Source organism: Biomphalaria glabrata, chromosome 13, assembly GCF_947242115.1.
Source record: "Biomphalaria glabrata chromosome 13, xgBioGlab47.1, whole genome shotgun sequence".
Classification (NCBI taxonomy): Eukaryota; Metazoa; Mollusca; class Gastropoda; family Planorbidae; genus Biomphalaria; species Biomphalaria glabrata.
In genome coordinates, this window is record NC_074723.1 from 4,856,239 (window position 1) to 4,880,673 (window position 24,435).

A 24,435-nucleotide genomic window follows, 5' to 3' on the forward strand; every position below is an offset into this window, starting at 1 on the left:
GAACGCGCAGTGTGTGGAAAATATGTCAATAAACGCTTCAGCAAGCCTAGAGGGGAGGGGGGGGGAGGTAGAGGGGGGATGGGGGGGGGCTGATTTGTGAAAATGGGACAGTAGTATAGGCTTTAATGTTATGGAAATGACCCACTTTTTAAAATATTGTTCTCAAAGTTTAGGGGTCCACATTCTTTGTTCCGCAAAAAGCAAGTTAACAAAGATAGTTTGTATGGAATGCATACTCACAGGGGCGGACTGGCTATATAAGCATTCGGGCAAATGCCCGGTGGGCCGGTATCTAAATTGACCGGAAGGCCACCGAAAGGACCGCATGGATGCCACTATGACACGTATTAAATTGTTAAAGGTTTTATAATATTCTCTTCTAAAAGTGACCCTTTGAGCGTCGTGTTTAAAGAAATCTTTCACGGACTCTACAGTGTAATACTAATTTAATCGAACACATTTTCCGTAATAATGTAATAGCTTACATCCCTACACAGTGCTACTAGAAGGCTCCATCCCTGTAGGGCCTACAAGTTTAGCGATTAAAAAGCAATATATGACCTATATTTCTTATACAGATATTCAGCATGTGTACAGTTATCGATACATTATCATACTTAACAATGATTTAGAGGACAGACATAGAATTGAATGCCCATCATATACACTTTTTTGGTGCCGGATTGTATAGAAATGCCCGGGCCGATTTTGACATCCAGTTCGCCCCTGCATACTCATATTCGGGGCTTCAACTGTTCAGCACTCTCTATGGCAGGTAACAAGGCAAGTTTCAACACTCATAAATGAAGCTTATGAAGCTTTATGTACTGAAAAAAATTATGGATACAACATATAATAATAGCAGCACTAAGGTACCAAAGGTTTTGAGAGAAGAGGTTGAGAAAAATATGGCAGACATGCATAAGTACAGCACAGGGACTGATCTTGACCCGGCGCCATCGCCTAGCAGCGACCAGGTAATGACAGTGTTACATCCACTTTTGCCTTCCGGCTCTGCAAGAAAAGATAATTCAAGCGAGTGTAGTATCTTATTAGTATGTTACATTATTTCCTGATTTCCATAGGCGTGACAGTCCCGCTTTGGACTGTCTGTCACCTTTTCTTTCCAAGTTTTCACAATGATGTTGCTCCCAACCTGATACCTCTCTGCTAGGACCGGTGACATCATAGTCATAGACCTTTCAAAAAATTGTATCTTTCCTAGAGCAAGTTCCAAAATTGTTCTATGCCTATGTGTATAAGTTAAAGGTCTTATTCAATCTATCTTTAGGAAATGCATATCCGAGTACATTATACCTTAATTGTCTTTGCAGAACGGATTGGCCTGAAATTTCAAGATAATAAAATGTCCGGGAGGGACGGCCAATGTCTCGATTTCATTTTTAAAAAGTCGATAAATGATACGCTTTTACTTTAAAATCTTTCTTAATCTTTCAACTAATAATTTAAAATTACCTTCTTTCGGAATTTTTTTTAGTCCTTATTTTCATGTTCACTGCCTTGCAGACCCCTGTGTTAGAGGAATGGGTTTTACTTAACACTATTTACAGCTTTTCTTGGTACAGTACCAGGAAAAAGACGTAGAGGCAGACAGAGAAAGCGATGGGAAAACAACATGAAAGAATGGACGGGCCTGCCATTGAAAGAGGTTCTAACTAAGGCGAAAAACAAAGAGGAATGGAGAAAGACGGTCAACAAATCTTGCGTGGTGCACCATCGGTCCAACAGACTTAGTGATAGGTAATTTACAGCACACTGCTTTCTTAGAAACCGACGTCAGCACTTTTTCTTTCGACTCTTGGAGTGCTGTCGCTCCTCATGATGCTGATTCAATTCCAGCAAAGGCATACAGAATTCCTTGACCTTCCTTTCTGTTCATGTCGATAGCAGGGTAAGGTGTCGTAGACAAAAACGCCGACGGACTTACAGAGTTCACGTTTCTAAAGAGGGCAAGAAACATATCAACAACGAAAATGAAGTGCGATGCTTGAAATGTCTATCACAGTTTTCTGTCGCACATCTGAATGCAGATTGTCATTTTCATATAGGCCTATTCATTAGCATATGAAACGAGGAATGTGCCTCTATCTTTGTGTCTTTCTGGGTATTTTATTAGATTCTGTTTTTGTATTTGAAGATTATGGTTCAGTGTTTTATGTATAATGTTGGATAAAAAAAAATGTTGTAGCGGCGACAAACGTAACCTTGAACGAAAGTGTAAAATATGGCGAGTGCCAGGTATTTCAGAGAGAGAGAGAAGCGACCTGTTCGTAAGGTTAACGCGTTCCTATGGATTACACAGAAAGATGATCTATCTAAAAAAACGTTTCAGAAAGCCTGAAATTATTCAGACTATTGTGTGGGTACAATAATTTATTGTGTGTGTGTCTGCGTGTGTGTGGATTTTTTTTTACATTATGGTGTAGTGTAATAACCTCCAAATTACTGAAACAAAATTTGCTTTAAAAAATCTAAGTCTGTTTTATTTACGTCCCATGATCGGAGTGTGTCCTTCTCAAAATACCTGGTCACCTTATTTCATCTCATGTTTATCCACTATTTCTGCATGAATAGCAGAACCTATATATGAACTACAAACTATTAACAACCGCAAAAAGAGTCATGTCGAAATACGTGTAGCCTGACGTATTGGTGCATTGTTAGACCTACTGACGACGTGATTCCACACGGATACGGAGATACAGTCATGTTGTTATTATTTCATTGTTATTGTTGATGTGTATTCAATGAGTTGATTGTGGTGAAGATATGGTCCTATGGGTGCCTGGTCTAACGAATGTTGAATGATCGTCTGATTACTGGCTGGTGAACGGCTAATCTCTCATTAAGATCTTTCGTTTAGTTCAGTGGTTCCAAACATTTTTGTCTCATAGACCCCTTGCCATGTTTACGGTATCCGGTAGACCCCTTGCAATTTTGTTGACTCATCAACTTCAATTTTGTTTGTTTTTGTTTTGTTTTTACTGATTTTTAATGGTAGTGGGTGGTAGACCAACAAAAAGAAAATTAAAACTACATGCCACCTCATTGAAGTTATGAACCAAGACAACCTCAAATTTCCACTGGATTTTATATGATTTCATTTAGATCTTTAGCATCGAAGAACTCACAGCAGTGTCAAAAAGGAAAACAAAAATCTTGCCAAACGTTCAAGTCTTTTAACAACAGTCTGATGTAGGCCTAGTATATGACTTATAATCCTTTCTTTCATTGCAACTGCAAAGATCTGTTTTGATATTTAAACCAATCTTAACTCATACATATGCATAGACACACGACACAAACAAAGAACTAGAAAAATAAACCTGAAAGATTTTTTTTTTGGCTCTGGTTTTTTGGGGAGCTAATGAATAATGAAAGTTATTGTCTCTAATTTATGCATTGTTAGTAAATAATAAAAACAACAGAAAATTTTTATCAATTTTGATTTATTACTAACAGGCACATAATAGATTAGCGTTATGGGTTAACATCAAAATTCATCGGTGATGTGAACAATCTAAGCAGACAGGGAATTCTGGGAGGGAGTTAAGGGAGAGCTCCGAGGTGGCTTCCGCCGGAGCTAAAATGACGCTAGAAAAAGACAGTATCCTGGCAATGTGTCATGGAGGCCCAACCCTGGTGGGTTGTAGTCTCTGCAGCAGCCGTTCACTTTTTCGCATCAGCTCCTTTCCTATTGCCGCTCTACAACTGTGATTGGAAAAGAAAGTGGTATCTTCTTTTGGATTGGCTGGGCCTTCGACCTCGACCTTGTGCTGACAGGAAGTATGTCTTATTATTATGTTAGTCATGGAATGGGATCAGCCTCGAATTCGTTCTAGGGTGTGAAGAGTATGTTCTAAGGCTGCGAGAATTTCAGGAGCTTTGGGGGGAAAGAACGCCATACAATTCTTAACACGACTATGTAGTCAAATATTAAATAATCTATAGATCTAAATCAATAAAATACATGGAGGATTACTTAGGAACATATTCCAGATACAGCCATTATGTTTATACACATTTGCATTTTTGGTCCTTTTACAAAGTATATATATATTTTTTAATTTCTTTGGTTTATTTTGATGCAATTAGGACATTGTAATTAATTAGTCGAGATAAAATCCAAAGCAAGAAGTCCAATCGAATCTTAACACAGTACAGAGTAGATGGGGAGACGAATACCTGCAAATCTAGGGTTACTAGACGTCCGGCAGGCATTAGCCTAAAACGTAAAAATGTCCGGCTTTTACTCTGTTAATTACTGCAAGAACATATAATTCGGCGCTTTAGTTCACGCCTTTCGTATATTTTGATTTAAACGCATCAACTCACTCAAACATGTTATCTTAATTGAATATGGATATGAACTTTGTTACTTTGTTACATTGTTACTGAAACTTGAAATCATTAGCCGGGCAGAAGGCAGATATTTGTTATTATCTTCTTCGTGAACTGTGGTGTTTGTATTGCTTCTCTCCTCAAGATGTAATGTTTTTTAATAAAAGCTTTTTTGTTGATCAACTGACTGTCAGGCCACATGAACGAAACAAATAGAAATAGACTTTTTATTTACACACTGCGGGCAACATTCTTCACACCAAGTTTATACAAAGAAAATAATCTCCAGCCCCATTTCATTGCTAGAGGGTAAAATTGGACAAAATTCTAGTGACGTCTCTAATTAATCCAATACTTTGTGCCTAAGTGCGTTTACTAGATCTGCATGTGTAATAAGTCTACTAACTAGATCTACATGCGTACTTCGGTTTACTAACTAGATCTACATGTGTAACAAGTCTACTAACTAGATCTACATGTGTACTTCGGTTTACTAACTAAATCTACATGTGTACCTAAGTGTGCATTAGCTGCAGTAGTAATGGTTATAAAAAGAAAATTCATGTGAAGAGTAAGTTATTACCAATCAGCTCTGTGTATACATTTCATATATTTCTAACGTTCAGTCTATGCGGTGACCTACTGAATTGGTGTCTGTGTGAAATACTGGCAAATAACAGTTATGAAAGGCAAGAAAATATCACTTTCATTTTGTATCTTGTTAAAAAGGCGAATGAGTGGATACATGAAAAAATTATACACAGAAAGATGTAGCTTGAGAAACGCTTATCTACTATAATCAGTGGCGTAGCTAGGGTGGGGGAGTGGAGGTCCTAATTTGAAATTCCCTTGGGCTTCCACTTAAGGGGGCCCCCAAATGAGTGTCCGAAATTTAAATATTACTGTCATGGTGTTGAATATCAAACTGCAGGGGCCCATAAAGAGGTCATAAAGAGGTCAAGCCCGCCGGTCCCCAAACCCCTAGCTACGCCACCGACTATAATAACTCAGTGTACAACAATAACAACATAATAATAATAAGGCTTGTCTTCGAGTCCGAAAATGTACGAGTGCAGTTATTTCCCGTGGCTACGCAGCTCCACCTGTGACCTACATATTTTGCCACAACAATAATAAGGCTGTAGGCTTCCCGTTGTCTACTGTTGTTGAGCAATGGTCTCGTTGTACGGTGGTGGCAGAGAGGCGTAGTCTGGGAGGTCTGTTGTAGGGTTGACGAAGAAGATGTCGCTGTAGGCAGGTGGGTTGTCTTGCTGGTGTTTTCTAGACCTTGTCCGAGCACGACGACACAGGACAATGACGATGAGGATGATAACGATCAGAGTGAGGATACAAGCCAAAGATACTCCAACCTTGATACCGATACTGTTGATAATCGGGCTACTTCGTGCAATGGGATTATCAAACTGTTCACCATCTGAGAAAATATGTGTATATATATATGTTACTTACAAACGTAATATTTACGGTAATGGCCAGTCTCTAGCATGGCCTAATACCTTACTGTTATACCCCTAACTTTTTTTTTGTATTAAGTAGATGGCTGCCTGGTCGTGCGGTTTGTGCGCTGGACTGTCGTTCGGATTTATCGACGGTCGAGGGTTCAAACCCTGCCAGCTCCCATCCCCCGTCGTCCTGCGGGAGTTTTGGACTAGGAAGTAAACTATCTTCAACTCTGAAGGAACATCCGAATTATGTAAAACATTTTACAAAAATTTTATTTTTACAAAATATGGATCTTTTAAAATCTTTTTTTGAATCATAAGCGATTTTGTTTCATAAAAATAAACCACTTCTAAAACAATACATCATTAAAAGTGAGATACTCTTAACAAAGAGCGATAACTTTTTTGGCCTTTTCAGAATCCCTCATTCATATATGTTTATAAGATGCAAGCAAAAACATTTTCACAACAAATATAAATATTAATTAACTTTTGTTTTTGTACACTAGATACTACGATTGAAAAGAAAACATTTATATTTGTTCATAAAAGCTAAGAATGTATACAAATGTTGCGCACGCGCTATGCACGACTTTCGTGCAGTAGTGAGCCGTCCTTGGCCACCATTAATAAGGACTATCAGCTTAAAAATATTTAAATATTCAGAAAATGTATTTATTTTCTTTTTAGTTTCAACGTCAGGGTAACAGTTGCTTACTTTTGTGCGTTTTGGATCATACAAAAAAGAATGAATGGCTAGTTTGCTCACTATTTCACCTATAATTTTCCTTCTGAAATATCACAAGAATTGTAGTATCTAGAATAGGTTTTCCGGATGTTTCGGTAAAATGCAAATTGATGTCAATAAATGTTGTCATTGCACTTCTAACTTATATTACATTTCATTTTCTTCTTTAAACTTCGCAAAAAAAAAAAAATAATTATCAAAAATAATTTAATACGGATTTTTAAAATAATAGCATATAAATGGTAAATGATAGTTTGAAATCTCTATACCGGCTTATATTTCATTACTCTCATTAACGATATAATTTGTTCCGGATTTTGTTTAACAGGCCAGAAAGGAACGAGCTTGAGAGAGCGATAGTGGGCAGTTATCTTATCTTATATAATACAGACGTTACTTCAAAAAAGAAGATGATTACGTCCTACGCGTCATGCATTTAGCCATGCATATTAACCAATGACTTAAATTCTGCCAAGTCACTGGTTTTCCCTGGCTAGCTCAGGCAACCCATTCCATGCTCTGATAGCACTAGGGAAGAAGGAGTATTTGTACAAATTTGTATTAGCATATGGGACGAGGAATGTGCCTTTATCTTTAGTTTCAAATTCAACGTAAGATACACTAGAAAACACTGGCCTAAAAAAAATAGGGGGGGGGTGGGGCGATTGAAATGCTGGAAGCTTTATTAAAAGTGCAAGACATAGTTATGGGTGGTACGTGCTACACTGTATGTGAACATTTGCAGGAAATAATAGAAAAAAAAGGGCCCAGGACTAAAAAGTATCCTACAGCCTACAAAATATTTTGAATAAGAATGGAAAAGCAGAAGAAGAGCCAGATAGTGTAAAAAGGCTAATATGTGATAGTAAAAAAAAAAAAAAGATTGACCTCCATTTCCCCCCCCCCCACACACACACACACACGTTGTTTTTTTTCAAGATCAGTCTCTTTATGTTAGACCCTAACACCGTTAGGGTTATCTCCCCCCCCCCCTTTTGTTAAACGTTGAAGGTAGTGTAGAGTGACCAACGACCAATGGACCTCATTCACCAACCGTAAACACACAACATTTAGCCACGTGATTCTCTATCGCTTCTATGCAAATTACGTCATACACACAGGCTGTCACGTGACAGTTTCTTTTTTTTTCGTTGTTTTATCAATATTATCAAGTGGCAAAATGTTGTTTGTTTACGATTGGTGAATGAGGTCCATTACATTTACTAAAATCAGTATTGAAACAACCCGTCCAAAAAAAAAAGTTTTAAAGGCAAATGTATAGTCCTTGATGTAAAGTAAATGTTAGATGCTCATTACCATTCACTGGAAAAGTCACATCGTCACTTTGTGGTGAAGCGTCTTCATACTCATTCAAACCTGTAAAACGAGCAATAAAAATAAATTATAGCTTTTAGATCTATATGGCGTTACTTTCATGCTTATAGCATGCTCAGAGCGCTATGGTCCAAATCTCATTTGTGGACCAGTGGAGGTATCTGGGAGAAGGTTTTCAATACTGCCAAGCCAAGTTCAAACGACAACGCATTCCACACAGAATGTCTAGTTAAGCTTTCACTTGCATTTATTAAGAGGGCTCGTGAATTTTTTTATTTTTTTAGGGAAGATGTCACAGCATTGTTTGAGAATCACTGTGACATGAAGTGACTTATGTTCACTAAATATACTTCATGTTCATTTTACGTGGAAAAGCTCTTGGTCTGAATCAGGCCATCTGCTCGTAAGTTAGTTGTTACTTGGTGCTGAGAGAGGAAGGACATAATAATAATAATAATAAACCAGAATGCCAAGATAAACCATAAGAAATTAAAAGAGGACTTTCTTGGCAAATATAGGCAAAGAGTTAATAAAATCCTCAACACCAAAGTCTAGCAGTAATCTCATCACTGCAATAAACAGCTGGGCCGTCCCTGTGCTCCTTTACACGTTCGGTTTGATCAAATGGACTGACACCGACCTACATGACATTGACAGACTCACTAGAAAATTACTAACCAAGTTTCGATGCCTACACCCCAAGTCCTCCACCATAAGGTTATACCTGCCCAGGAAGGATGGGGGTCGTGGATTGCAGAACATCTTCAAATTGTGTAAGATGCAAGTTTTAAAAATACGATCAAAACTGCTCGCCTCCAGCAACAAATTAGTTTCCTTCCTACGGAAATACGACTCCGATGCAACCCCTCTGAACCTACACAATGCTGATGTCAATATCGGTTTGGACGACGTAGGGCATGAGATTCGCCAATGGGAAGAAAAAACACTCCACGGAAAATTTCCGGCTTCATTACATGGGGACAACATCGACAAGGCTGCTTCCTTAACATGGCTCAAAGCAGGTCATCTCTACCCTGAAACAGAAGGCTTTGTTACAGCAATACAGGACAGAGTAATCAGGACAAAAAATTACGAGAAGCATATCCTGAAACTCAATGTTGTCGACAAATGCCGAAAATGTGGAAATGTGGGCGAGTCGATTGAACACATTATGGCAGGATGTCCAGCCCTATCAGAATCAGCATACCTAGGTCGCCATAACCAAGTTGCAAAGTTAATACACCAACACTTGGCTTTGACGTACAAATTGATCGGTAAGTACACTCCCCCTTATTATAAATACTCTCCGCAAGAGGTTCTCGAGTCTACTGATCATCTGCTGTACTGGGATAGGCCTATTCTGACCGACAAAACGGTAGATTTCAATCGCCCGGATCTGCTGTTCATCGATAAAAAAGAAAAAACCGCTACCATTATCGATATCGCCGTACCACTGTCTCACAATTTAAGAAAAACTGAGATAGAAAAACAAAGAAAATATGGGAACCTAGGCTTGGCGATTAAGCGTCTATGGAAATTGTCCAAAATAACAATATACCCCATTGTTATATCAACCGAGGGGATAATAACAACTGACCTCAAAGACACCTTCAAGGCCCTTAACATTCTTAGGAACATCTTCGTTGCCTGTCAGAGGGCGGTACTGCTGCAGACCTGCCACATCACCAGAAAATTCCTCAGTGGAAACTGTTAAAGGGACTACGATGAATTTTGTTTCTCTTTAGCGAAACTCGACCCTGGCAGCGCCAGAGAATGACTACTCGTTCATTTCTAACATAATAATAATAATAATCTTTATTATCCGTAAGGAAATTTGTCTTACAATTTGTGCATTACACCAAACAAAAAACATTATAACTATAAGAAACCAAAGTGTACATTCACACCAGACTCACTCATAATTTACATGTGACAAAGTTTATACCAGATTGTTCTTATTTAATGATTTGATTGCCAGGGGAACAAAAGAGTGTTTGTGTCTGTTTGTCTTTGCTATCGGTGTCTTGTATCTCTTTTGTGATGGTAAAATCACAAAATCCTGACACAAAGGGTGATTCTTTATTTCGAGGATCTTGTTAGCTTTTTTTATTGTATTAAGATTTGTATTTAAGTTTCTTTGTGAAATGCATTCATACTTTTGGACTTCGGAGTTATAGATTGTAACTTATTTCTGAAGCTATTGTTTATTCATTCATTGCGCCTTTATGACTGGATTGCCTATGTATTATTTTCTATGAATAAATGTAGACAAAGAGTGTTGACTGGTGAATACTAATGTTATCAGTCCTACTTAAGACTCAAGACACGCAGACAAGAACCCAAAGTAACATCCAATAAATTGACCAGTAATAGAGGTGTTACATTGATTGTGTTGCAGAGGGAGGAGGGGGTGGGTCGCAAGAAATGTTAACCGCACTGGTGACAGACACCCATCAGATGTGACATGAAAGTGGAACAAGCAAAATACAAAAAAAAAATACTGTTTAAAAAAAACAAAGCTTATATTAAGTGTATCAATTAGTTGGGATCAGTCATGTAATTAAATTTGTAATAGATCTAGATTAACAATAATAAATCTGTGCGATTAGAAATATTTTGCCCATTGTTTTTGTTTAGCACAATTTCATGCTTTTAGCTTTCTCACTACGCTATGATCCTATCACTTGTCTGGACCAGTTGGAAAGGGGTGGGGGGGGGGGGGAGAAAGGACGACGTATCTGGGTGATAGTTTTTAAAATGTATTTATAAAAAAAAAATGGAATTCAAACTAGTGGGCTAAAGTCATCTCAGGCTTCTCAAGCCAACACGGTAACCACTCAGTTTGGGAAACAATGTCCAAAACATACTAGCCACAGACCTAAATCTAAGCTAATTATATGCAAACGTGTCTATTATGATACTTTAACCAGTTAGGGGATATTACTGTTACAGACCTGCCGCATCATTAGAACATAGGTCAAGGAGAGAACACAGACTAACAAATCTAAACCCAGTCAGGGCAGATATTGCTTAAAATATTAATAATAAAATTTATTGACCCGCTAAATCTGGTGTACAGTGGTATGCTTTGCAGGGAGAATTATAAAAACAGAAATTAACATGTCTTATAATAATAATAATAATAATAATAATTTTGTTTCTCTTTAGCGAAACTCGACCCTGGCAGCGCCAGAGAATGACTACTCGTTCATTTCTAACATAATAATAATTTTATTTATAAAGCGCTGTTAACAAACAAAATGTAGTCTCAAGGCGCTGTAACAACATTACAAACATAAACACGAGAGCTAAAATGACAGTTAATCTAAAAAAGTTTTAAACAGATAGGTCTTAATGTTCTTCTTAAAAGTGGTGTAGCATGTTGTCTGTCTGAGATCAATGGGGAGTGAGTTCCATATACATACAGATATAAAATCTAAGTAGCCAGCAGTTGATAATTAATAAAATGGGAGATATAAACTCATAGCGACAGTAATCTCATGTTCATTGCCTTGAAACAATTTTTGTCAGACACAACCACATATAGTTATCATTTGATCCTGTTCAATCCCGGGTCAAAGGAAAGCTAGAAGAATAGGCCTACAAGATAAATAAATCGACATATGTATATTTCCATCCTACTCAGCTTATAGCGGGCGTAACCCGCGGATATACATTCGTGTTATGATGCGGGTTCTTTTTAACTGTTGATAATTTCTATGCAAGGGCAAGTGTACGTTGTAGCAGTTTCAAAATATTTTTATTATACAAAAAACTTTACAACTCAACTCCAACTCTATTCTCTGTACCCACTAACTTCGATTCTCTGTACAGCTGCAACTTCTACAAACTTTCTATTATTCGTTCTACAAGCTCTCCGAATTCTAACTCTCTCTACAAGCTCCAATCTCTGACTCTCTACAAGCTCTAACTTTCTACAAGCTCTAACTCTCTACAAGCTCTAACTCTCTACAAGCTCTAACTCTCTACAAGCTCTAACTCTCTACAAATTCTAACTCTCTACAAGCTCTAACTCTCTACAAATTCTAACTCTCTACAAGCTCTAACTCTCTACAAGCTCTAACTCTCTACAAGCTCTAACTCTCTACAAATTCTAACTCTCTACAAGCTCTAACTCTCTACAAGCTCTAACTCTCTACAAGCTCTAACTCTCTACAAGCTCTGACTCTCTACAAGCTCTAACTCTCTACAAGCTCTAACTCTCTACAAGCTCTAACTCTCTACAAGCTCTAACTCTCTACAAGCTCTAACTCTCTACAAGCTCTAACTCTCTACAAGCTCTCTCTACAAGTTCTAACTCTCTACAAGCTCTAACTCTCTACAAGCTGTAACTCTCTACAAGCTCTAAATCTCTACAAGCTCTAACTCTCTACAAGCTCTAACTCTCTACAAGCTCTAACTCTCTACAAGCTCTAACTCTCTACAAGCTCCAAGCTCTAACTCTCTACAAGCTCTAACTCTCTACAAGTTCTAACTCTCTACAAGCTCTAACTCTCTACAAGCTCTAACTCTCTACAAGCTCTAACTCTCTACAAGCTCTAACTCTCTACAAGCTCCAAGCTCTAACTCTCTACAAGCTCTAACTCTCTACAAGCTCTAACTCTCTACAAGCTCCAAGCTCTAACTCTCTACAAGCTCTAACTCTCTACAAGCTCTAACTCTCTACAAGCTCCAAGCTCTAACTCTCTACAAGCTCTAACTCTCTACAAGCTCTAACTCTCTACAAGCTCTAACTCTCTACAAGCTCTAACTCTCTACAAGCTCTAACTCTCTACAAGCTCTAACTCTCTACAAGCTCTAACTCTCTACAAGCTCTAACTCTCTACAAGCTCTAACTCTCTACAAGCTCTAACTCTCTACAAGCTCCAAGCTCTAACTCTCTACAAGCTCTAACTCTCTACAAGCTCCAAGCTCTAACTCTCTACAAGCTCTAACTCTCTACAAGCTCTAACTCTCTACAAGCTCCAAGCTCTAACTCTCTACAAGCTCTAACTCTCTACAAGCTCTAACTCTCTACAAGCTCTAACTCTCTACAAGCTCTAACTCTCTACAAGCTCCAAGCTCTAATTAACATTAACGTAAAATCAGGCCATAAATCCCTTTTTTTCTCCACCCGTACTATTTCATAGGAATCTGTACAAAAATACCACGTGGACATCTTTTTTGCCTCGCGTCTCACAGTCACCCACCCGTATCACCCACCCGTATTACCCACCCGTATCACCCACCCGTATTACCCACCCGTATCACCCACCCGTATTACCCACCCGTATCACCCACCCGTATCAATAAACATCTATCACTCATCCAGACATTGACGCATACACCCTCTTGTCTCTCCAGTCTACACAATTAGTCTTTGTAACTAAAACTCAAATAACGCATTCCTTTGAAGGCTATTTAGACACTAACATTCCATCGCAAATAAATGCAAGCAATATACATAAAACAATAGAAACTTGTTTTTTTTTTAAAAAGACAAACAAGCATCTCTTATCTAACTGGCCTATATATCTATCTGAAAAGGTCACTTACATTTCTCTACTCTCACTTTCATTTCCACGGCCGAAAGATGTTCTTCTTGACAGCCTACAACAAAAGATGAGCCGCAAACCAAATCACCCAGGCAGTAAGTCAGTGATTCAGAACTTGAGGTAGAGTATAGAACATTGGTGAAGTCGTCCCTGTACAGGATCAGAGAGCCTGGATCTAGACCGTCGGAACCAAGCGTTATCTTGCACATGAAGCACACGTGACTTCCAGCAGGGACAGAGATGTCCTCCGATCCGTAGTCGCTCGTGAGAGTTAAACTTGACGATTTAGCTGTAGAGAAAGTAGAGAAACTATTGACCACCGCAAAACATAAATCTAGCCAATAGGAGTCCTACCCTGTTCAGACCTCGCGGTCCATATCGTTGCTGACGTGGCGCCAATGTATTTCTATGGGTGGTGAATCACGAGGGTGTCATGTGACCAGCACACAGAAAAAAAAAACTAATTTACTTTCGCCAACTAATGGCAGGTATTCGTAAAAGTTTGGTGGACACATAGACGTGCTGGGGATACAGACGCTCAAAAAAAAACCCAAGATTCTAGCTTGCATCTACAGGTCCAGCGACCAAGCTTTTTTTAACATTACCATTAATTTTCGATAATATATCATTATGTGATATTAGGCCTAATTAACTTGTTTTAAAGTCAACAAACTAGAACTTTAAAAGCTGAAATTATAACAAAAATAAAATACTTAAAATTAAGGGACTTAATTAGGAACTGCATATAAACTTTATCCAGCTCTCCTCCTTAGGCAGAAGAATATAAAAAAAAAAGATGTGTGGAAATGGTCCTAGTATTTTGTTGATTCTCTTGTAAATTTGATAGTTTATGTGCCACACGGTTAAAAATTCTGTTCTGGCCGTTATATATTTTCACAATGCTTTAATCAACTTAAAATAAAGTTAAGTCTCTTCATTCAATATAAGAGTAGTTTGACAAATTACGTCACACGGCTTCAGCGGGAATTTTCACACTCGACTCCTATGGATCATTGTATTCATTAAACATATATTGGAATAAACGAATAGACATGGACATTTTGCCCACAAGTTTCAGGTCAGCTAAATAAATCAAAATTTTAGATGCATGATTGTGTAGAGTTGACTAGAAAGACTCCTTGCAGTCATAAATGCAGTCATAAAGCAAAGCAAGAATTGCATAGATTGAGATATTATAGGTTTTAAAAAACAAATTTTCTTTTTATATTACTTTTTAAATTAAAAAAAAAATTAATTATGACTGAAAACAAGCAAAATATTAAAAAATCCCTCTTAAAAAAAAAAAAAAAAAAAAAGCTTATCTAAAGGGAAGGAACTCCTCATTAAAACTTAAAACTATATCTACCAATAATGTTATTTCCCTTATTTGATAAAATATATATATATAATTACCAATAATTAATTGACTAATATGGTATTTTTGTTTTTTGATTCGTGTTTTGTTAGGTACAATAAATTTTTAAAAAAATATCAACTTGACCGGAGAATGCTTGAGATAAAAATAGCGTTATATTAATGGGACTAAACCCAACAAATTAAGCCATTTATGTGAATACTTGCTTGTTGCTATTAAACAAAATAATAAATTACCAGTAATTAATTGTCTAATGGATTACTATATTTTTTATTGATCTATGTCTTGTCAACGTCAGTGAATAATTATGTCAGACAGACAGACACACAGACAGAGTGAATAGGTAAAAGCTTTGTAAAAAAAAAAAAAAAAAATCATCGTTCTTACTAGTTCATATTGTTTGTCCGTTGTCAATAACATTGATATTATTTTAAATGTCGCATTTGAATAAGTGAGGTTTGCCGAGTAAGATAGTTCATGCAGCCAGCATCGGCATCAACATTATAAAACTGGGAATACTGTGGGAAACAATAGCTCTGAATTGAATTGTATGGAATGCAGCATAGCTACTGTCTGAATGGCGAAAACCAGAGAGAGAGAGACGAGTAAGATTTTAAAGCAGCAAATACGAGACAACAAGAAGAGGCTTATGAGACGTTTTACTTATAGACTGAACGTGTGAAGCGTGATATAAAGTGTAATTAAAAGTGTGATGTAAAGTGTAATTAAAAGTGTGATTTAAAGTGTAATTAAAAGTGTGATTTAAAGTGTGATTTACAGTTTAATTAAAAGTGTGATTTAAAGTGTAAATGAAAAGTGTGATTTAAAGTGTAATTAAACGTGTGATTTAAAGTGTGATTTAAAGTGTGATTTACAGTGTAATTAAAAGTGTGATTTACAGTGTAATTAAAAGTGTAATTAAAAGCGTGATTTACAGTGTAATTAAAAGTGTGATTTGCAGTGTAATTAAAAGTGTGATTTACAGTGTAATTAAAAGTGTGATTTAAAGTGTAATTAAAAGTGTGATTTAAAGTGTAATTAAAAGTGTGATTTAAAGTGTAATTAAAAGTGTGATGTAAAGTGTAATTAAAAGTGTGATTTAAAGTGTAATTTAAAGTGTGATTTAAGGTGTGCTTGAAATAGTGATTATCTCCACCTATTTAAAACCACAACACTAAACTGTCCCTACCTGTAACAATAAGATCCCATTGGTCGGAACCACATTCGATCCTGGAGAGATCTCTTGTAACATTGAAAACTTCTAGAACTATTGATCTGGGTCGCCTGTAATCGGATATTTCACGTTTAAAACTTGCCCGAAACTCTGTGGAAAAAAATACATTTAGCTTTAATAAAAAAAATAAACGACTATGCACACAATTTATTGTATTCGATTATTTAATATTTCTCTGTTGATAGTATCATAGCAGTGATAATCTTAGGACAAATATAGAAGGACAAATCTGGATACTCACTCAAGTTACTCGATCGAAATGTGTAGGCGTAATAGTTTGAATGAAATAATTAGACGTGTCTGCGTGTTTAGACTGTAAAATGTTTGTTTTCCATGTTTCGGTTGTTTTCCATGTTTCGGTTGTTTTCCATGTTTCGGTTGTTTTCCATGTTTCGGTTGTTTTCCATGTTTCGGTTGTTTTCCATGTTTCGGTTGTTTTCCATGTTTCAGTTGTTTTCCATGTTTCGGTTGTTTTCCATGTTTCGGTTGTTTTCCATGTTTTCGGATGTTTTCCATGTTTCGGTTGTTTTCCATGTTTTCGGATGTTTTCCATGTTTCGGTTGTTTTCCATGTTTCGGTTGTTTTCCATGTTTCGGTTGTTTTCCATGTTTCGGTTGTTTTCCATGTTTCGGTTGTTTTCCATGTTTTCGGATGTTTTCCATGTTTCGGTTGTTTTCCATGTTTTCGGATGTTTTTGGTTGTTTTCCATGTTTTCGGAAGTTTTCTATGTTTCGGATGTTTCCATATTTCGGATGTTTCCATATTTCGGATGTTTCCATATTTCGGATGTTTTCTATGTTTTGGGTGTTTCTTTCAGAGCTGAAGATAATTTACTTCCTAGTCCAAATTTCCCGTAAGACGACGGGGATGGCAGAGAGCAGGGTGCGAACCCGGAACCATCGACAACTCCGAACGACAGTCCAGATCGCATACCGCACGACCAGGTTGCCACTCTGGTTGCTGTGTCTTTAGACTGCGTGTTTAAACTTTAGTCTGTGTTTAGACTGTTAAAACTCTGTGCTATAATAATAACAATTATTTACTTTATACAGCACTGTTAACTAACATCATGTAGACTCTAGACCAGTCGCGAAGGGGTTCAATGCACCCACCCGGGCCCACGACTATTAGGGGCACGCAGCCAGTGAGGTAACAACAATGGCAAGTGGGGATTTCATTGCGTTTGGGCCCATGGCTCGTGCGCATGATCCATTTTTTTCACTTTTATAAAAGCGATTTAAAACTACTCTCATTGGAATGTCTGCAAGTCAATATACAGACAAATAGATTTTTTTGTCAAACATTTAAATTTGTTTTATGTGTGTGGGAGGGGGGGGGGCAACACATTTTTGAACACGGGCCTACAGGTAACTTGCTACGCTTCGATCTAGAGTCTAGACTGTGTGTTTAGAAATGTTTAAACTGTGTTCAGCCTGTGTGTTTAGACTGTGTGTAAACTTTTTTGAAGACTTGTGTGTTTAAACTGTATGTTTAGACTGTGTGTTTGATCTGTGTGTTTAAACTGTGTGTTTAGACTGTGTTTGGTCTGTGTGTTTAGACTGTGTGTTTAGACTGTGTTTGGTATGTGTATTTAGATTGTGTGTTTTGTCTGTGTGTTTAGATTGTGTTTGATCTGTGTGTTTAGACTGTGTTTGGTCTGTGTGTTTAGACTGTGTTTGGTCTGTGTATTTAGACTGTGTGGTATGTGTGTTTAGATTGTGTGTTTGGTCTGTGTGTTTAGACTGTGTTTGGTCTGTGTGTTTAGACTTTGTTTGGTCTGTGTGTTTAGACTGTGTATGGTGTGTGTGTTTAGATTGTGTGTTTGGTCTGTGTGTTTAGACTGTGTGTCTAAACTGTTTGTAAAGATTGTGTGTAGTGTTCATAACTGAGCACGTTTCTACTATAAAAACAGTTATTTATAGCTGGAGTCTTACACATTAATATTCCTGTTCCATCGTTATAAAATTGTTTTACTATCTGAACAGTGTTATAGACTTCACACTGGCCATATGTTTGATTGTTTAATCTAGGTCTACTATTTGAACAGTGTTATAGACTTAACACTGGGCATTTAAATATGTTTGATTGTTTAATCTAGGTCTACTATCTGGATAAATGTTATATTTTCACACTTACTGTCTGGATAACTGTTAAAGCATCTTTCAAATTCACACTTGGACACTGTTTGGCCGTTACTGGTAACTATCCCCTTTCTTAGACCGTGACGGTTAATTTTGATCCCACATTCGAGAGTCAAGTTTTGTCCTTCTGTTACATTGATCACTGATTGCCCGTGGCATGGAACTAAAAGAAAAAGAAGAAATTGTTAGTTTCTTACAAAGCGAATGTCAATGTCTGTTCGGTAGGCTACAATTTTGTTACATGTTATTTCTCCCAATCCCATACTGGGATAGAGTTGAACTTTTACACACCTATTTATCGTAATCGGACAAAATACCAGATACTGAAGTCTTTCGAAGAGCGGGTCTGCAAAGCATCCACACAATCCTGATGCAGTCCCAGCTGCGATGGGCAGGACACGTCTGCAGAATGAAAGACCGCCGCATCCCTAAACGAGTCTTTTATGGCCAACTAAGCGAAGGAAAGCGCTCGCAAGGTGGTCAAAGAAAACGCTTCAGGGACACCCTCAAAGCTTCTCTGAAAGCGTTCAGCATAGACCCAGGCACCTGGGGGACAGAGGCACATGACAGAGCGTCATGGCGTCGCGCTGTGAAAACTGGCGCACAGGTTGCTGAGGAAAAGAGAACAACGCTGGCAGAAGAAAAACGCCAGAAAAGAAAAGCAAGGCAAACGACACTAGCTCCAGCTGGAATAACCTGCCCAGTGTGCGGCCGAACATTCCGGGCTCACATAGGTCTCACCAGCCACATGATGAGGCACAAAACCCCAGTGCAAAGCCCTCAGCCCCCTGGATGACAAAGTGGTCATCATCGAACCACGATGGACGAACTATATATATATATATATATATATATATATATATATATATATATATATATATATATATATATATACCTAAATGCATTAGTGCAGAAGCAAACGTGTGATTATTTCCAGATGATTGCACAATATAGATCTATATCTAGGACAATACGAACAACACAATACATGCTTCTTACAGGAATGAGGATCAAATTGGAACATGTCTTTCCATCCAGAAAAAAAAAAACAATGATTAAAATTTAAAAAAATTAAAATAACTACTTCTTTATTTTGAATCAGCTTCTCAGACTAAAAGTCAAATATCTAGGTGTTGTAGTAAACCGCCATATTGATGAAATATTTAAGAAATCAACCTAAGCAGTAGTGTTAATTAATAGAAATGTTTACAAATCAATCTTCTTCCCTAGTGCAGGGGTCGGCAACCTTTTGAGGCGGAAGAGCCAAAAATGACAATTTACAAAATTTCTAAGTTTTTAAAGAGCCACAAAGTTTTTTCTTGCCAATTATAAATAGTACTGACACACTTTTTTATCGGAAAAACACGAATCTATTTATTCATAGATAAGTAGTGTTTTTTCACAACATATTATACATATATATATAAATAGAGAGAGAGAGAGAAAGAGAGATAGACTATATATATTGCATCCTTAGATAATTTTTTTTTTATTTCAGTAACAGCTAAAGCAGTTAAACATTTAATTACAACACTAATTCAATGGGAGCTTTGGCTTTGCATGGTTTTAAAAAGTTTGGATACATTCGGCTCATAACTTGTTTTTAGTTTCAAACACGACTTTCAATTTTCATTTATATTTATGCAAGAGAACGCTTTCTCGCACTAATTAGGTCAGTCCAATGTCAGCACCCTAAATGCCAACTTCACTTCACTGTAGAAATCTGGGAGATTATTCCATGCGCCGAATCAACTAGCGACATTCCATACGGATAATAAAGATTATTATTATTATTATTATTATTCCTTTTAAAGCTGTCCACTTTTGTTGCGTTACATACATACATTTCTGGACTTCCAACACTTGTAACTTGCTTTTTTAACTCTGTAAATTATCTAATACACTAAAATTTTTCTTTTTAAATCGATCAATTGCATTTCTAGAGATCCAGTAGGCTTATCAATTCCAAATGGATCAATGTGGATTTCGTTACTATTTGTTTTGAAAGAAGGAATTACTAGAAATGTTCTAATGTTGTTTTTTTTGTTTTTTTTTTTGGTTTCGAACTGCTCATCTCTGTCAAGAAAAACATCTTTGAATTTTTTTCTAAATGTGCTGAAGTAATTAATGTCAAAAGCTAGACATTCAAAATGAAGTAACTCACGGCTCTGAATATCTTCTGCAAAAAGAATTAATTTTTATTCAAAACAAACAAATTCTTCTACCAAACCATATGATGGGTTTCCTTTTCCTTGCAGCTTTAAATTCAGTCATTTATTGTTTTATCCACCATAAAGTAAAATGCTTGCAACCATTTGTCATTCTCTAATTCAGGATGATGATTAATGCATTTTTTCATTTAGGAATGTATTTATTTCATTTAAGCACAAAGCCAAACGTTTCAACCTTTGGAAAGCCATCGCACTTTGTTGGGAAGAAGGAGGTCGGAATACTGAGTCTCCATTTCGTTTGAGAATTCTTTAAACTGACCATGGTAGACTGTTTTTGACAAGATGATATTTAAAATCCTGATTACCAAATTTATGCCTCAGCTGTTTCGGTTGGAATCGTTTTAGGCACAAAGCACTTCCAAATTATACAGGAAAACGTGAGAATTTCATGGTTTATTTTGCTCCGAAAAATCGTTGTTGCCCTTTTATTTGTTCCTGTCATATTTCTGGCTCCATCAGTTGTTATTGAAACGATTTTAGTTAATCCATTTTAATGTTTTCAAGGTATTTTGCATGGCGTTGGCTACATCTCGTCTAGTTTAACACGAGACAATTTCTTCTTTTGGGCCTTGGGAAAACATATACCTGACAAAAAGGGCAACTCGTGCTTGTCTTTTATGTCTCAAGACTAATCTATAGCAAGTTATAAGACAGAAGAAAGTTGAATATCTTCCACCTGCAAATATGTTACATTTGAAGACATTCTATTCTATAGCTATTCTATCTTGTACTATTTTAGCCGATAGTAGCAAATCTTTGATTTTTTTTTTCTGGTTTGTTTTTGAAATTACGAAACAGTTCTTCCGATGCAGGCAGGAAGCAGTCTTTGACATACTCGTCATCTGTAAATGGTTTGCCTCATTTTTCAACTTGTAGTGGTACAACAGGATTAGCACTAATTGTAGATTGCTTCTAACTTTAAGAAGATAATTCGCTTCTAACTCATTTACTTGAAACAACAAACTATACACAGCTAAAGCGAGTGGTGAAGATGTCAATTCGTCTTGCCTCAAAAGCGAATTAAATCCTTCATAGAAACATCCAACGGACTGACAGAAGGGACGACGTGTGTAATGGGGGATGGGTTTGGTGAAAAGCGAGTACAAGTGGCTGAGAGATCTAATCGGTGCCAAATCGTCTTTAAACGATTCAGAACTATTTTTTTAAAATCTTTTGATAAAATAAATAATATTTGCGCATGGAACTAAAGAGCCGCAGCTTCTCATCCAAAGAGCCGCATGTGGCTCGCGAGCCGCAGGTTGCCGACCCCGGCCCTAGTGCTATTAGATCATGGAGCTAACGAGGAAAACCAGTGACTTAACAGAATTTAGGTCATTGGTTAATATGCATGACTAAATGCTGACGCGTAGGACGTAATCATCTTTTTTTGAAGTAACGTCTGTATTGTATAAGATAAGATATGATAATCAAGTACATAAAACTAAAATGCTATTTAAGCTTGGTTAGTCCAATATTGGAATGTATAATCATTTATTTGGTACCCCTCAAGAAAAGAAAGAAACTAAAACAGACACTAAATAGAGCCGTGAGATGTATTATAACAAACGAATATACACTTTAAACTAGAGTGACATCATTTAGTAAAATCACTAAATTTGTAAGTGTTCTTTCTTCCCTAAATGCTTGAGATAACTTACTGTGTAACAAAAACATAATCATAAGTCCTATTCCAATTGGAGATAGGCTTAAGCCTGTAGGCCTACTTTTATCCAACATGATTGTCTATCTTGACTTGTTGGTTTTGTCAGGGTTCTTCTGAATGAATAAATTATTCACCTAGATTTTTTTGAAACAATATGTTATGACCTATGGTTATGACATGGTAATAATTACATTAATAGTTACACGATTTCCTAGAAGAAATGAATGTATTTTATATATTATTAGACAACTGAATACGTTTTAAAGGTGAATATTTTAAAATAGTGACTTCTTTCCCATGAAACGAAAAAAAAAACATATCCTCTTGTAAACAGTCAACCTTTCGACAAGGCACACATTTATGTAATACCAGTTATGTTGTTCGTGTCAGTATAAATATAGATCCATGTAAAGCAAACTAACCTTCCGAGACATTGCATGGCTCAGTGAACAAGGAAGATAATCCGATACTCCGTGTAACATGGAACTACTCCATTGCAGGTTCTACACATGTCATGAATACAGAGGCAGCCCTTGAGAGTGGCGAGTGCCAAATGCTCAGGCTCCTCGTCTAAGGGCGGCCCCACGAAAGATATATTCTTTTATCATCGCCAACATTGCATACTAGTACGCGAGGCGCCTGACACAAATTCGGATGTTCCGTACTGCAATCTGCAGGGGAAAAAATAGTAAGAAATAAATATATGTCTGTAGTATTTTATGGGTAGGAAACACTCTCGTGGTGGATCTATAGTTGACACATGCCAACACGAAAATATGTAGGCCTAAACACATGTCATGTATAAATATGAAAATATTGCTGTAACCCTGCCTTGCACCAGTGCATGTGGTACCTAAAAGCGCACTATCGAACCAGAACAGGAAGACGCTGGGAGAGAGGAAAAGAACAGTTTATCACGTGATAAGGGAAGAGTCAGAATTGTTGGGAACTAAGGAGCCGTCTTTGGTGCAGCCTGAAGTCTGTAGTAGGGACCTGGAGCGAAGCAGGCAAGGCTGTCGTTGGTCCGTATTCAGGTTTGGTGAGAAAGGATTAATAGAATTAGGAACAAGACTCTTTCAATGTAGAAGACTGTTATTGGTGGTATGTGTTTGTCCTGGTGAATATGCACATGCAGTGGCGTCACTAGGGGGGTCACACCCCAAGTGAAAAAAAATTTTGGACTTTTGGAACAAATGACAATTTAAAAAATAGTGTCAGTGGCTAAATATTGGAACATGCTATTCACAAGTGATAAATAGATCTTTATACATTTGTACAAATATTTCGGCTAAGCATATTTTAATTTTTTAATGAAATTCTACAAAATGTCCAAAACATTACATCATACTTTATATCAAAGGGAGATGTGAAACCTTACTTTCAGCTGCAGGTATATAAACACTGCTTTGATTTTTAACCACAATTTATCAAATCTATTGAAACAGTAGCTAACATCGTACTATCAGGATGCCAACCAGTCGTCAATGACGACATTGTTCAGGCATAAAATATTATTGAAATCTCACATTGGAAAGTAAATAAGTGGCACTTGAGATTTCAAAAGATAATGATGTAATTGATATTGAATGTAAAAGAAGCTCTAGTCAAGATGAAAGAAATGTTCTAATGAATCTGTTGAATGATATAGACTTAAATATTTTACCACTATATTAAAAATTTTGCCAATTTCACATGAATAAGGCAGAAAATTATCTCGAGCACAAGGAAAAGTACGCCACTTGTTAAAAGAAAGGTTCTGGTGCTTCCTAATTGGGAATCATTTAGTCACCTCCTAGCAAGAAATGGTATAGGTTTTTTTTTTTTTTTTTTTTTTTGTCAACTATTATCAACTAATTCTATAGAAATGAAATAGAAATTAGTGACTCAATAAGTGGTGGAAATAAAGTCCCGAAATGGGAACATCAAAAGATGTATGAAGAATAGGATCAGGATTGGAAAATAGGAAAACAACGGCATCCAGCTACGAATACAATGGGCAAAGAACTCGTTGCTATGAATGATGTCTAGAAGGAAGAATATAGTGCACAGATTGTTTCTCACAGATTGTTTTCTATAAAATCAGAATATTTGACATTTCGTGGCCATTTGAGTCTTTATCGAATATAAAGCTTCCATAAGATGATGGAAATGTTGTGTAGATAGAGCCCATAACTGAAAGTGTATCTATAATGTTGAAAATGTTTATAAATGTTTTAGAAAGCCACGTAAACGTCACACTGCTAAAGAGTCAGCATTACTGTAAGCACCTTTGTATTTGATTTGACAGCACACCTGACATAGTACACACTGTAATGACACAAGATGCGT

At 36.9% G+C, this 24,435-nt stretch overlaps 1 protein-coding gene across 1 annotated transcript; it reads right to left on the bottom strand.

The window, feature by feature from the left end:
* Positions 1-3,453: 3,453 nt before the first annotated feature.
* LOC106067703 (uncharacterized) lies at positions 3,454-22,481 on the bottom strand. The gene is made up of 7 exons (XM_056009060.1): positions 22,396-22,481; positions 22,103-22,220; positions 18,209-18,376; positions 16,028-16,162; positions 13,465-13,752; positions 7,891-7,950; positions 3,454-5,797 (listed from the first exon to the last, which is right to left on the bottom strand). Exons 2-7 carry the CDS (start codon positions 22,179-22,181, stop codon positions 5,520-5,522), a joined length of 1,008 nt encoding a protein of 335 aa, XP_055865035.1. The 5' UTR covers positions 22,182-22,220; positions 22,396-22,481; the 3' UTR covers positions 3,454-5,519.
* Between the last annotated feature and the right edge of the window lie 1,954 nt (positions 22,482-24,435).